Source organism: Mobula hypostoma, chromosome 2 (assembly GCF_963921235.1).
Source record: "Mobula hypostoma chromosome 2, sMobHyp1.1, whole genome shotgun sequence".
In the NCBI taxonomy this organism is placed as follows: Eukaryota; Metazoa; Chordata; class Chondrichthyes; order Myliobatiformes; family Myliobatidae; genus Mobula; species Mobula hypostoma.
Window position 1 is genome coordinate 203,355,031 of NC_086098.1, and position 13,578 is coordinate 203,368,608.

General features: G+C 36.6%; 1 protein-coding gene across 3 annotated transcripts in view; it reads left to right on the forward strand.

Moving 5' to 3' along the window:
- ttpal (tocopherol (alpha) transfer protein-like) overlaps window positions 1–10,216 on the forward strand; it is a 28,882-nt gene extending 18,666 nt beyond the window's left edge. For all 3 annotated transcript variants that reach the window (XM_063041421.1, XM_063041423.1, XM_063041422.1), the window contains exons 4-5: window positions 394–504; window positions 2,405–10,216. In XM_063041421.1, the coding sequence (XP_062897491.1) occupies window positions 394–504; window positions 2,405–2,683 (390 nt within the window). In that variant the 3' untranslated portion in view covers window positions 2,684–10,216. The remainder of the gene's footprint in view (window positions 1–393; window positions 505–2,404) is intronic.
- Window positions 10,217–13,578: the final 3,362 nt, after the last annotated feature.

Sequence of the window (13,578 nt, forward strand, 5' to 3'; positions counted from 1 at the left end):
ATGTCTGTGTTATTAAGTATAGAATATACATTAGTGCCTAAAGTGGTATTGTATTCATTATAAATGAAGAGGTATGTGACACGGCAGGTGAGAAAAGAATGAAAAAAATCTGGAAATGTGGATAACAAACCATATATTGTCATAATGTATACTGAATGTGTCTGTAATCTCCTTCAAATGTCCATTGGTAGAACATGTAATATTATTGAAATTATAAATATCACAGCTTTTATCTAGCACTCACATCAAACAGCCAGCTCTGTATGTGATGTATGAATCAGTATAAGAAAATGTTTGCTTAGAGTTGCTGCTTCTATTGGCCATTACTAGGGTGTAATGTTTTCTTAAACAAGTACAGTGTTAGCTTATTCCATGAATTAATTCCTTTTACAGGATGGATTTCCAATGAGAATAAAAACTGTCAATATCATCAATGAGCCCATTATCTTTAAGGGTATTTTTGCCATCATAAAGCCTTTTCTGAAGGAGAAAATGACTGAAAGGGTATGTACCTTGGATTAATTTCATGTTTCACTAGAGCATAGAACATTGATCAGTACAGCACAGGAATAATCGACAACGTTGTGCCAATTTAATTAAGCTAATGACTCCTAATGTTAAGCTAATAACACTGTAATCGAATGTAAAATGTGCCATCAATATGTTGGTATAGAGCAGTTTGAAGCACATAGTCATGTAGAGAATGGACACATTTCTCACAGCACCAGAGGTCAGGATTGATCCCAGATTACTGGAGCTGGTGAGGTACTGGTTTTAGCAATTGCACCACTATGCTGAAAAGGCTGTCATTGTATAATGTTATTGTGCATGTTATATGTGCAATAATTACATACGTTTAACATCAAGGGCTTGTGTGAGAATACCATTCTAGCTGGCACTGAATTTCATTCAATCAAATGCAAGGTTACAATATAGAACCAACATTGAGTTACACACTGAGAGACAGTTTTAATGGGCTGCATTCTTTCTATCAGCTAGTGCTTTACAGAGGGTGCATTTGTCATCCGGTAAGTTTGGATGTGAGAGCATCCATCTCATTTTTTTTTTGCTTGAGGACATTTCGGTCATTTCTACTTCCCCCACTCACACACCTCCTCATCCACTATTCTGCTCTTTTTCTCTCTTACATGCAATCTCTCTCTCACTCTCAGGCACATGCACAATCCCTCTCGTTTCACAAGCTATTATCCTCCCTAGCTTTGGCTATTCATATAATCTATGTATTGGGCTGGTGAATCCTTGGTCATTTAATTTGAGTTGTCCAATTACAGGGGAACATAAAGCACCAAGACATCTGCCTTCCAAAAGCATTTTTTCTCCTACCTCATCATATATGTTCTGTTAGCTTCTCAGACATTTGACTACAGAGTTTGGAAGTTCGAATTGTTTATCAGAATTAGCTAGTTAGTTTCTGTGTTAACTCAGCAATGTCCTTGGCAGTTATCAGTCTGTGTGAAAAGACTTTGTTCTGGCAACTTTGCTGTTATGTTTTCAAATTTCAAAAAATTAAACTTATCTGATTTAATGTTTAGTGCAAGCAAAATATGGGAGCATATATTGTTGTCTTAATTAAATCCCACCTTTTCATTACGCAGTATCTGTCTCACCCTTATCTCAGTGTGTTTTATATACATGCCCTGTGTGACTCCACAATTGAGAAGATGAAGATAATTAAATAAGAGGATTCACAAGCCCCAAAATTATGTTTTATCTTTTAAATTATGAAGGGCTTACCAACTTTTCCATGATTAAAAGACTCCATAATCAGAAATACTGATATAATGTTAATAAAAGGAGTTAAAGCATTCTACAGAAAATATGATTAACTGCCACAATACATAACTTTTGTAAGAGCTGGGATAACTACTTGAGCAGAATAGAATTTTGGGGGGAACTGGGGAAAGCTAGGAGAGAGCCACGTCCTTTGGAAGACCTGGGTCAGATATAATTCTCAAAATGCATACACTGATCTGCTCTTTGATTCTTTCACATGCACTTGTTAGTTGGTAAGCATGAGCCAAATACTCTTATTTCATTGGTAAATGTCTCTCTCACTGGCTTGATCTTGGTTTGCTGGAAATAGGAAGCATAAAATGCTCAGAATAAACACATTTATTCAATTTCTCAGTGGGAGTTCTATTTGTGAAGTAAGTTTGGTTCTCACAACAATAAGCCATTTCTTGGTTGGCAAGATCATATTGGAATGTCTCCAAAAGTTCTTGAATAAGACAAACAGACTGTGAACAGGGGGCTGATGTACTAATGAAAATCATTCATGTATTTGGGCAATTCCATCATGAAATGAATCTTACCAAATTTAAAAATTGTTTAGCATGCAGTTTTTATTCCTTATAAAGATTTGTGTGTATTCCTTCCATTTTAGTTTGTTCTTCATGGTTCAGATCTGAGCTCTCTTCACAAGGATATTCCACCGAACATCCTTCCTCAAGAGTATGGAGGTACAATGGGAAAACTCAACACAACTGCCTGGACTGAGTCATTGCTGGCATTTGAGGAAGAATTTGTTGCAGAATTTGGTCAGGCACAGTCACCAACGGATAATTCACATGCTCAGTTTGCAGATGGGCCAAATGAGCAGTCAGGTCAACAGTGTGATGATTCCTTTAGAGGAGTGAGGTCACAGTTGTATTACTGTTATTAATAAGACTCATTGTTTGACACCTTCCCTAAAAGATTGTCATTATATTTGGTGGTGGAGTGTTTATACAAGATTAATTGTGTGATCACTTAAAATATGTAAATATTTTGGGCTTTGGAGAGACTATCATTTAGGTTTCTCACCTACATTACTGTTACAGAAACTCAGCACGTTAAATTGGTGCTGATAGACAATAATAAGATAATTATAAAGAACCCAATCCTTCGCAGTTTCTAAAATGTTTTTGACAATTTTTATTAATAACTCTATAGAAAGCCTTAGCTGCTATAATGTCAGAATTTCATAAATTTCAGCAGTCCTTGTCCATCTTTTACCTTTGATAATGAAAAACCAAAATTCACTACCTGGGAGGCAGTTCTTTGACCAGGGTGCCTTCCCAGATCTGATTCTGTATCATCATCAGACACCGAACACCAAGTACATGCTCTCCATAGGGATTTTTTGAGGGTTAGTAGCTAGATAACTCAGCTGTAGAAAGTCTAAGGACTGATTTTTTTAAATCAAATCATAAGTTAAACAATTCTACAAATTAATACAATGCTCAGATGGTTCCATCATTGAGTTTCATCAACAACCAGGAACAGGTAAGTGTTGCAAGAAAGTGAATAGAGTCAAAGAAATTATTAATATCCATAGCATTCATTCAGTAACTATAAATGATTCTAAAGTTTTGCTCTGGACAGTGCTATTATAGAAAGTACTGTATTTATTAATAGGCATTCACTTGAAGAATACATTGAATATATAAAGTTTAACAGAAGAAAAGTTGCTATATTCAATCTGTAATAAAGCAAGAAATTATTTCCAAAGGCACTATTTTCTATTAGCAAAATGCAATGAATGAATGAAATCCATTTCCTTGTCTTACCACACTTACACCCCATTTCAAGAAAAGGAAAAAAACCTCAGTAGTATTCAATCTTCTTTCATTTGCATTACTGTCAGTTGCACACCAGATAGATGAATAAAATATACTAGCTTGTGGATTTCTCAAAAATTGATTAAGTATTACTAAATATAAAATGTAAAATTTGCAATATTTCTTCCATTTTGACCTGGCTGCACTGTATAGATGGTTCAGGCAGGCCTGGAGTGTGACATTGTCAACGATAATAATGTATATAGTATCAGCAGTATAATTACAAAAACTTCAGATTGATTTGGCATTATTTTTAAATTCTATATTTTATAATTTATCATATAGTAATTTACCAAAAGAATTCATTTATCCCAGAGTTTTCAGAAGTATAATTAACTTTATTTTACCCTAAAAAAGTACCTAATGTTACAGATTATGTAAGAAGCAACAATGCAGTGCTCTTGTCATTGCATTTGTACTGTAGGCACTAAAGTACAAAGTATAAACCGGATCAAACTGTTACATTTATGAACCTAAATAGCCTACATAGCAAAACCTGCTGAAGGAAAACGAATAGAATCAAAGATCGACATCTGTAATCCCTTTGCTGCTCATCGAATGCATACAAGTTATAGAAAGGTGCAAAATTATCATCATTTCTCCTAATATTGTCAAATCCAGACATGTATTGAAAAAGGGCAGAAGTATTCAATACTGACTGGGTCTCAGCTAATCCTGGTTCATTTATTTTTTTATATTTTATGTGTTAAATTGTAAAACCCAATGATTGGAGAGTTTCAACTCTCAACATTTTAAGTTTCTTAATTGCTGAAAGTCATTACTCAATGTGTTGTACTCAAAGAGCTGTTGTATTTATCAACGTAGAAATGATTTATGTGTACAAAATTGAAAATTATTTTAACAATTATTTTTACAATGTAATTAGACTTAATAGTAACAACTGACATTTTTGGTGTACTTCTTATGGCTCAGCATTAGATGGTACAGTATGCAGAGGATCAGCACTGAGTGTATCCATTTTGAAATATGATTATAGGGATGGGTGGAACAAGAGTCTTCAGTAAGGCAGTACACCAGTGCTAATCAGCCTGAAAGTCATAGCCTACTTCATTCTACAGGTTCACGATGTTAGTTCCTTCCTCTAGTGTGAAGAGCTAACTTCTATTACTGATTGTCAGTTTAAGAAAATATCTGGGCCAACGTCATCGGCACTTGTCAGCAGGTTAGCACCATATTGATATGAACATCTGTAGATGGGAATGCGGAAAGGTTCAGTAAGTGTAAAACTGACTTAATGATTTTGTTTATTGCTTGAAATAGGCAGATGTCTTTTTTTAGTAGTGTAACTTCTGTGATGGTATTCTAACTAGTAAACCTCCTCAAAACTCACACTTCCTTTTCTCAAGAGAGAGTACAATCTGATGGATTTACCATGTGTTTTTGAGGATCTTGATTTCCACTCAAGGTTTTATCCATGTCATTTGGAAGAGGAACAACTTGAAAGTTAAATTAATATTCTTAAATTTGAATCACTTTTTTGTCTGCTGCTGGCAAGATTCCTGACTACACTGCCCTGCATGTTAGTGTTTGCATTAACTCAGCTGGAGTTTGCAGTGGCTAACGGGAAATTTGCTGTTTTTTTTTCTGAATGTTCCAATAACAATATTTGGTTCACAATTCCTTTATCAGTTTACCAGTTAATTTTACCATAGTCTAATTTTGATCAAAGTGAAATATGGGACGTTCCTTTGAAAAGGGAAGGCAGCCATGTAAGCAGCTTGTAGCTTAATTTGGCTTTGGAGAATTTCATGTTTAGCCTGTGGTATCTATTGAATAATTAAATATTTTTTTAATATTTTACAAATAAATTCAGAGATAAGCAGAGTTTAACAAAGATAGAAACTGACATAATGTTCAAATTGTCAGTAAAATTTGTTTTGTTCAATGCTCATGTAATCAAATTATTTTAATGACTTTTAGACAGCAGAACATCCATTAAAGAAGGCTGCCAGAAACTAGGTAAACCATAGAAGTATGGAGCTTGGGAGATCATGAACTTCCTGTAAGGCTCAAAGGAGCACTTTTTTATCCTCTGTAATAATTAGCAAACCACTCTTAACTGGCAGAAACACCATGACAGTATCCCTATCAAATTTGGTTAGAAATATACAATAATTGAGATCCCTTGGAGTATTAGGGCAAAGTCTCCTTACTTGACGACTTAAAGCAAACAAGCATCTCATAAATTTAAGAGGACAAACCATTTGTTTGTCCATCTGTGAAGAACTTTGCACAATAACATTGGAAGTCGAGAAGTGCCTAGTTGCAATATGGTAGGAATCTGTTTTTGGGGTTTTCTGGTGAGCACAAGGATTAAAATGGATTCTTGGGGAACAGTGGAAGACTTTCAAAGAGATTTTTCACAATGCTTAACAAAAGTATATTCCAGTTAAAAGCATGGACGGTAAGGATGGAGAGAGAAAGCCTTGGATACCCAAGGAAATAAAGAAAGTCTTCAAACTAAAGGGCCATGCATCCAAAATCGCCAATAGCACTGGGAAACTTGAAGATTGGGAAAACTTCAAAAAGCTGCAAAGAACTGCTAAACAAGCAATAAAGAAGGAGAAGATAAATTATAAAGATAAATGAGCACAAAATGTAAAAACAGATTGAAAAACTTCCTATAACTACACAAAGCAAAATAAAGGGTGGCTAAGTGAATGTAGGTCCCGTGGAAGACGAAAAGAGGGAATTATTGGGTTATGCTGAAGTGGCCGAAACTTTTAAATTCTATTTTGTATTGGTTTTCCCAATGGAGGACATGTCTAGCATGTCAAAGGGAGATGTTATAGATGCAAAGGGAGGTGAAATCATTATCATTAAAGAGGTAGTGCTGAGTAAACTAGTGGGTTGATAAGTTCCCTGGTCCTGATGGAGCATATCCCAAGATACTGAAAGAACTGACAGAAGATACAGGTACATGTATGATCATTTCCCAAAATTCTCTGAATTCTGGATATGTCCCAGCAGATTGGAAGACGGTGAATATCATACCATTACTTAAAAAAGAATGTAGGCAAAAGGCAGGTAACTGTAGGCTAGTTAGCTTAACATCTGTAGTCAGGAAAATGCTTGGAGTTATCATTAATAAGAAATTGCCCTATAGATAGAACTGGTTCCAGCAGGTGAACACAGCAAGCATTCAAGAAGCACAGGTCCTGTTTGACAATCTTGCTAGAGTTCTTCGAAGATATAATGAGCACAGTGAGTAAAGGTGAACAGGCGGCTGTTCTATACTTAGGTTTCCAGAAGACATTTGATAAGGTGCCACATAAAAGACTTGTCCATAAGGATGCATGGAGTTTAGGTTAATGTGTTAGCAAGGACAAGAGGATTGGTTAACCAATAGTAGGCAGAGTTGGGATAAATAATTGTTTCTCTAGTGGGCATTCAGTGCTAAGATGAATGATGGCGGTGCTACAACTGATCACAATATACATTAACAGTTTGGAAGAGGGGACTACAGTGCCTATAAAAAGAACTCATCCCCCTTGTAAGTTTTCATGTTTTATTGTTTTACAACATTGAATCACAGTGGATTTAATTTGGCTTTTTTTGACACTGATCAACAGAAAAAGACTTCCGTGTCGAAGTGAAAACAGATCTTACAAAGTGATCTAAATTAATTACAAATATAAAACACAAAATAACTGATTGTGTAAGTATTCACCCTCTTTAATATGGCATTCCAAATCATCACTGCTGCAGCCAATTGGTTTTAGAAGTCATGTAATTAGTTAAATGGAGATCATCTGTGTGCAGTCAAGGTGTTTCAATTGATTGTAGTTAAAATACACCTGTATCTGGAAGGTCCAACTGCTGGTGAGTCAGTATCCTGGCAAAAAACTACACCGTAAAGACAAAAGAACACACCAAGCAACTCTGCAAAAAGGTTATTGATAAACTCAAGTCAGGAGATGGATACAAGAATATTTCCAAGTTACTGACTATCCCTTGTAGTACAATTAAGTCAACTGAGTGACCTTGCAAGAAGGGGACTAATGAGGGAGGCTACCAAGAGACCTATGACAAATCTGAAGGAGTTACAAGCTTCGGTGGCTGAGATGAGAGAGACTATGCTTACAACAACTGTTGTATGGGTGCTTCACCAGTGGCAGATTTGTGAGAGAGTAGCAAAAGGAAAGTCACAGTGGGGGGAAAAAACTGACATGTAATCTTGGCTAGAGTTTGCCAGAAGGGATATGGAGACTCTGAAGTCAGCTGGAAGAAGGTTCTATGGTCTCATGAAACCAAAATTGAGCATCTCGGCCATCAGACTAAACACTATGTTTGGCATAGGCCGAACACCGCACATCATCAAAAACACACCATCCGCACTGTGAAGCATAGTGGTGGGTGGCTACATCATGCTGTGGGGATGCTTCACTGCAGCAGGCTCTGGAAGGCTTGTGAAGGTAGAGGGTAAAATAAATGAAGCAAAATACAGGGAAATCCTGGAGGAAAACCTGACGCAGTCTGCAAGAACACTGCAACTTGGGAGAAGATTTGTTTTCCAGCAAGACAATGACCCCAAGTATAAAGCCAAAGCTACACAGGAATAGCTTGAAAACAACAAAGTGAATGTGGCAGGACTTGAAAAGGGCTGTTCACTCATTATCTCCATACAGTCTGACAGCTTGAGCAGTTTTGTTAAGAAGAATAGGTAAAAACCGCAGTATCCAGATGTGCAAAGCTGATAGAGACCTATCCACACAGAATCAAGGCTATAATTGCTGCCAAAAGTGCATCTACTAAATTCTGACTTGAGGGTGTGAATACTTGTGCAAGCAATTATTGTGTGTTTTATATTTGTAATAAATTTAGATCATTTTGTAGAGATCTGATTTCACTTTGACACAAGAGAGGCTTTTCCTGTTGATCAGTGTCAAAAAATTCCAAATTAAATCCACTGTGATTTCGTGTTGTAAAACAATAAAACATGAAACTTTCAAGGGTGTGAATACCTTTTATACGCACTGTAAGTGTAGGGTATCTAAGTTTGCTGGTGACAGTACATTTAGTGGAAATGCAAAATGCAGAGGATGTGGAGAATCTACTGATAAATATAGATAGGTTAGCTGAGTGGGTAAGGGCCTGGCAGATGGAATACAACGTTGGTAGTTGTGAAGTTATCCTTTTAGAAGGTAAAACATCCGATTTTTTTTTTAATAATGAAAGATTCAGTATGCTGTTGTGCAGAGGGACTTGGGAGTGATAGTGCATGAATCATACAGGTGCAGTGGGTTATTAAGAAGGCAAATGGAATCATTGGTAGGGGGATTGAATTTTAGAGCAGAGAAGTTATGCTGCAACTGTGTACGGTACTCATAAGGCAGCACCTGAAGTGCTGTGTGCTGTTCTGGTCACCTTACTTGAGGAAAGATAGACTGGGTTTGGAAGCAGTGCTGAAGAGGTTCACCACGTTGATTCTGGAGATGAATGGGTTAGCCTCTAAGGAGAAATTGAGTCATTGGAATGCGGAAGGATGAAAGGATATCTGACAGAAACTTACAAAATAAAGATAGGAAAGTTGTTTCACTGGTGGGTGAGACTAAATGTAGGGAACATAGCCTCAAGATTCGGGGAGTAGATTTAGGTCAGAGATGAACAGGAACTGTTTTTCCATAGAGTGGTGAATCTGTAGAATTCAGTGCCCAAGGAGGCAGTAGACTACTTATGAAATACATATTAGACACAGTTATGGAATTTTGTATAGTAGGGTATTTAAGGTTTATGGAGTAAATGAAGGATTGTGAAGCTCAGTCTTCAGCCAGATTACCCATAATCTTACAGAACGGCAGAGCGGGCTGGACAGGCCAGTTGGCCACCTCTGCTTCTATTTATGTTTGTTTATTCTTAAGTCTTTGAAGCCATAAATATTTATTGGACCATCATATGTAAAAGTGCCAAAATATTATTATTAATAACAATTATTATTATTGTGGCTCACAAATCAGGGACAAAGGTGAAACAGTTACATTTTACATCTGTATAAAATAGCTTCATTTTACCGATACCAGCATAGCATATTACCTTATGCTATATAACTAATTCAATCTAGAAAATATAAACATTGTTAGTTTTTTTTAATATGGAATAATGTTAAAAAAAATGTATGTAGTACAGTTCCAAAATGTGACTGTTGATTCCATTTGTAGTAACTGTAACTGTTCTAGGTTATTTAGGGTGGAAAATGAATATATCCATACTCTGGGAAATTTTCAACAATGCCTCCAAGGAAAGAAGGTGAAGAAATACTTATTTTAATAAATGAATGTTTTATATTGTCTTTTTTACTAGAGTTACTTTGAATTACCCAAGATATTCTTGAGTTATACAATTCATTTTGTTTAGGTCATGTTCAACCAAAATAACTTTAAACAGTTCTAACTTGTTCATCAATGCTCTTGGAATATTTATAAACAGAGTTCTACAAGAACATGGCATTAGTATGTCACCTGTTAAAACTGTTGGTAAAATGCATCTTCAAAATCTCAGTTTTCATTTGAGAAGAAGTCCACGTGCAATGTTTATGTACAGGTTATTTGTTTGAAACTTCCTGTAATAAAAAGAAATGCTGCAGATGGTTGTAAATTCAGTCAGCTCCATCATGGGCACTAGTTTCTCCACCATTGAGGACACCTTAAATAGGCAGTGGCTCAGAAAGCTGGCATCATCCATCATTAAGAACTCTTTTTTATCCAAGACAAACCCTCTTCTCATTGCTATCATCAGGGAAGGAGTACAGGAGCCTAAAGACACACACTCAACTTCTTAATGAATAGCTTCTTCCTCTCTGCCATCAGATTTCTGAACGGACCATGCACCCATGAACTCTATGTCACTTTTTGCACTCATTTATTTTTTATATATTTCTTACTATAACTTGCAGTTTGATTTTTTATTTATTGCATGGTACTGCTGCTGCAAAACAAGAAGTTTCATGACATATGCCAGTGATAGTAAACCTGATTGATATCCTGATACCGGACTACTGATAAATATTGATCCAGCCACTGACATTCACATTCTGTACAAGAATTACAAGGAGTAAAAATGCAGGAAACTGGAAGAACAATATAAAGTAATGATCCTACATGAAGAAAGACAAAAATGTAAAAATAGGGACAAAAACTTTCATTGGCTATCATACCCTTTGTAAAAGTTAATTAAAGAGTGTGATCCTTTGGCAGTTTTATGTACAAGAATGGGATGAATTATCACATCTGTTAACAATACCTGGTTCTACCTATTCACTTCCCAATTCAACTGCATCAATGTCACAAACTTTTCTGCTTCAACGTTGGGAAATTAGATCTGTCAGCTCCATCCGTCACCTAAGGTAATGTGACATTGCCAATTACCCATTATCACACACAATCAGTTTGCAAGCTTTGGATTTTAACTCCATCATCAAAACTACAAATTTTAATTTCAACTTTTTCTACATACACCCATATCATTCTTGGTGGTACCTTTGACATCAATCTCAGAAATTCAAAAAAATCTTCCTCTCTAATTTTGAATCTTTCGTACCTCCAATTTATCCAACCTTTTGCAGTGAAATTCACAAAATTCCACTTACCCTGTTCTTATTTACTTATACTGGAACCTTGCCAGAATGGTCAACTTTTTGCAAGTTGATGTATGCGTTTGTTGATTTATATTTGATTTGTATTGGATTTGAAGTTTCTCCCAAGTCACAGAACACATACTTAAACTGTCTTTCCCCCCCCCCACTTTAAAAACACCTAGGATAATGATAAATGACATAAAATGGGTTTACATTATGAAGTACTATTCTTACCTAAAGATAATATAAAAACCCAAGCAATTGTATAACATGCATTAATTCTAGAGTTTGAAATTTTCCTTCCAGGTCCTGTGTGGAGACAAATATCCAGTGGACCCTGAATCAGTAGTATTTTTGTATGCTTCACATCTGGACATAAAGCCCTGCAAGTCTGCCCCAGTGTTTTTATGGGGAATATTGGACTCTTCCCACCATAGGTAACACTCACATCCACTAGGCCTTTCACCATTTGATAGGTTTCAATGAGGTCACCCCTCATTCTTCTGAACTCCAAGAGCCATCAAATGCTTTTCATATGACAAGCCATTCAATCCTGGAATCATTTTTGTGAACCTCCTTTGAACCCTCTCCAGATTCAGCACATTCTTTTAAAGATAAGGGGCCCAAAACTGCTTTATGAAGTCTCAACATTACATCCTTGTTTTTATATCCTGGACCTCTTGAAATGAATGCAAACATTGCAACTGCCTTCCTCACTTCAGACTCAACCTGCAAATTAGCCTTTAGGGAATCCTGCACAAGGACTCGCAAGTTCCTATGTGCTTCGTTTTCTTGTATTTTCTCTCCAATTAGAAATTAGTCAACACTTTTATTTCTTCTACCAATGTACATGATCATACACTTCCCAATACTGTATTCCATCTCCCATTTCTTTGCCTATTCTCCTAATCTAAGTCCTTCTATTTCCTCAAAACTATCTGCCCATTTATCTTCATATCATCTGCAAACTTTGCAACAAAGCCATCAATTCCATTATCCAAATCATTGACATATAATGTAAAAAGAATCGATCCCAACACAGACCCCTGTGGAACACCATTAGTCACCAGTAGCCAGCCAGCCAGAAAAGGCTCCTTTTATTCCCATTCCTTGCCTCCTGCCAATCAGCCACAGATCTATATATGCTAGAATCTTTCCTGTAATACCATCAGCTCATAGATGGTTAATCAGCCTCATGCGTGACACCTTGTCAAAGGTCTTCTGACAATCCAAGTACACAACATCAACCGATTCTCCTTTGTCTATCCTGCTTGTTATTTCTTCAAAGAATTCAAACAGATTTGTCAGGCAAGATTTTCCTTTATGGAAGCTATGCTGACTACGGCCTAGTTTATAACATGCCTCCAAATACCTTGAGACCTCATCCTTAATAATTGACTCCAATATCTTCCCAACCACTGAGGTCAAACAACTGGCCTATAGTTTCCTTTCTTCTGCCTCTCTCCCTTGCTGAAGAGTAGAGTGATATTTGTAATTTTCCTGTCTTCTGGAACTATTCCAGAATCTAGTGATTCTTGAAAGATCACTACTAATGCCTCCACAATCTCTTCAGCCACCTCTTTCTGAACCCTGGGGTATACACCATCTGGTCCAAGTGACTTATCTACCTTCAGACATTTCCGTTTCCCAAAAATCTTCTGTCTAGTTATGGTAACTTCACACACTTCATGACCCCTGGAACTTTTGCCATACTGCTAGTGTCTTCCATAGTGAAGACTGACGCAAAATACTTAATCAGTTCATCCGCCTTTTCTTTGTCCCCCATTACTTTCTCTCCAGCATCGTTTTCCAGCAGTCTGATGTCCACTTTCACCTCTCTTTTACACTTTATGTACCTGATTAAACATTTGATTTCCTCTTTAATATTATTGGCTAGCTTACTTTCATATTCCAACTTTGCCTTCCTAATGACCTTTTAGTAGACTTCTGTTGGTTTTTAAAAGCTTCCCAATCCTCTAACTTCCCACTAATTTTTGCTCTATTGTACACCCTCTTTGGCTTTGACTTCTCTAGTTATCCAGTTGTCATCTTTCCTTTAGAATATTACTTCCTCTTTGGGATGCATATATCCTGTGCCTTCCAAATTGCTTCCAGAAATTCCAGCCATTACTGCTCTGCCACCATTCCTGCCAGTGTTCTCTTCCAATCAATTCTGGCCAACTCTGCTCTCAAACCTCTAATTCCCTTCACTCCACTATCATACTAATACATCTGACTTTAGCTTCTCAAATTTCAGGATGAAGTTGATCATATTATGGTCACTTTCCCCTCAGGGTTCCTTCACCTTAAGCTCTCTAAACAATTCAGGTTCATTGCACAACACCCAATCCAGAACATCTGATC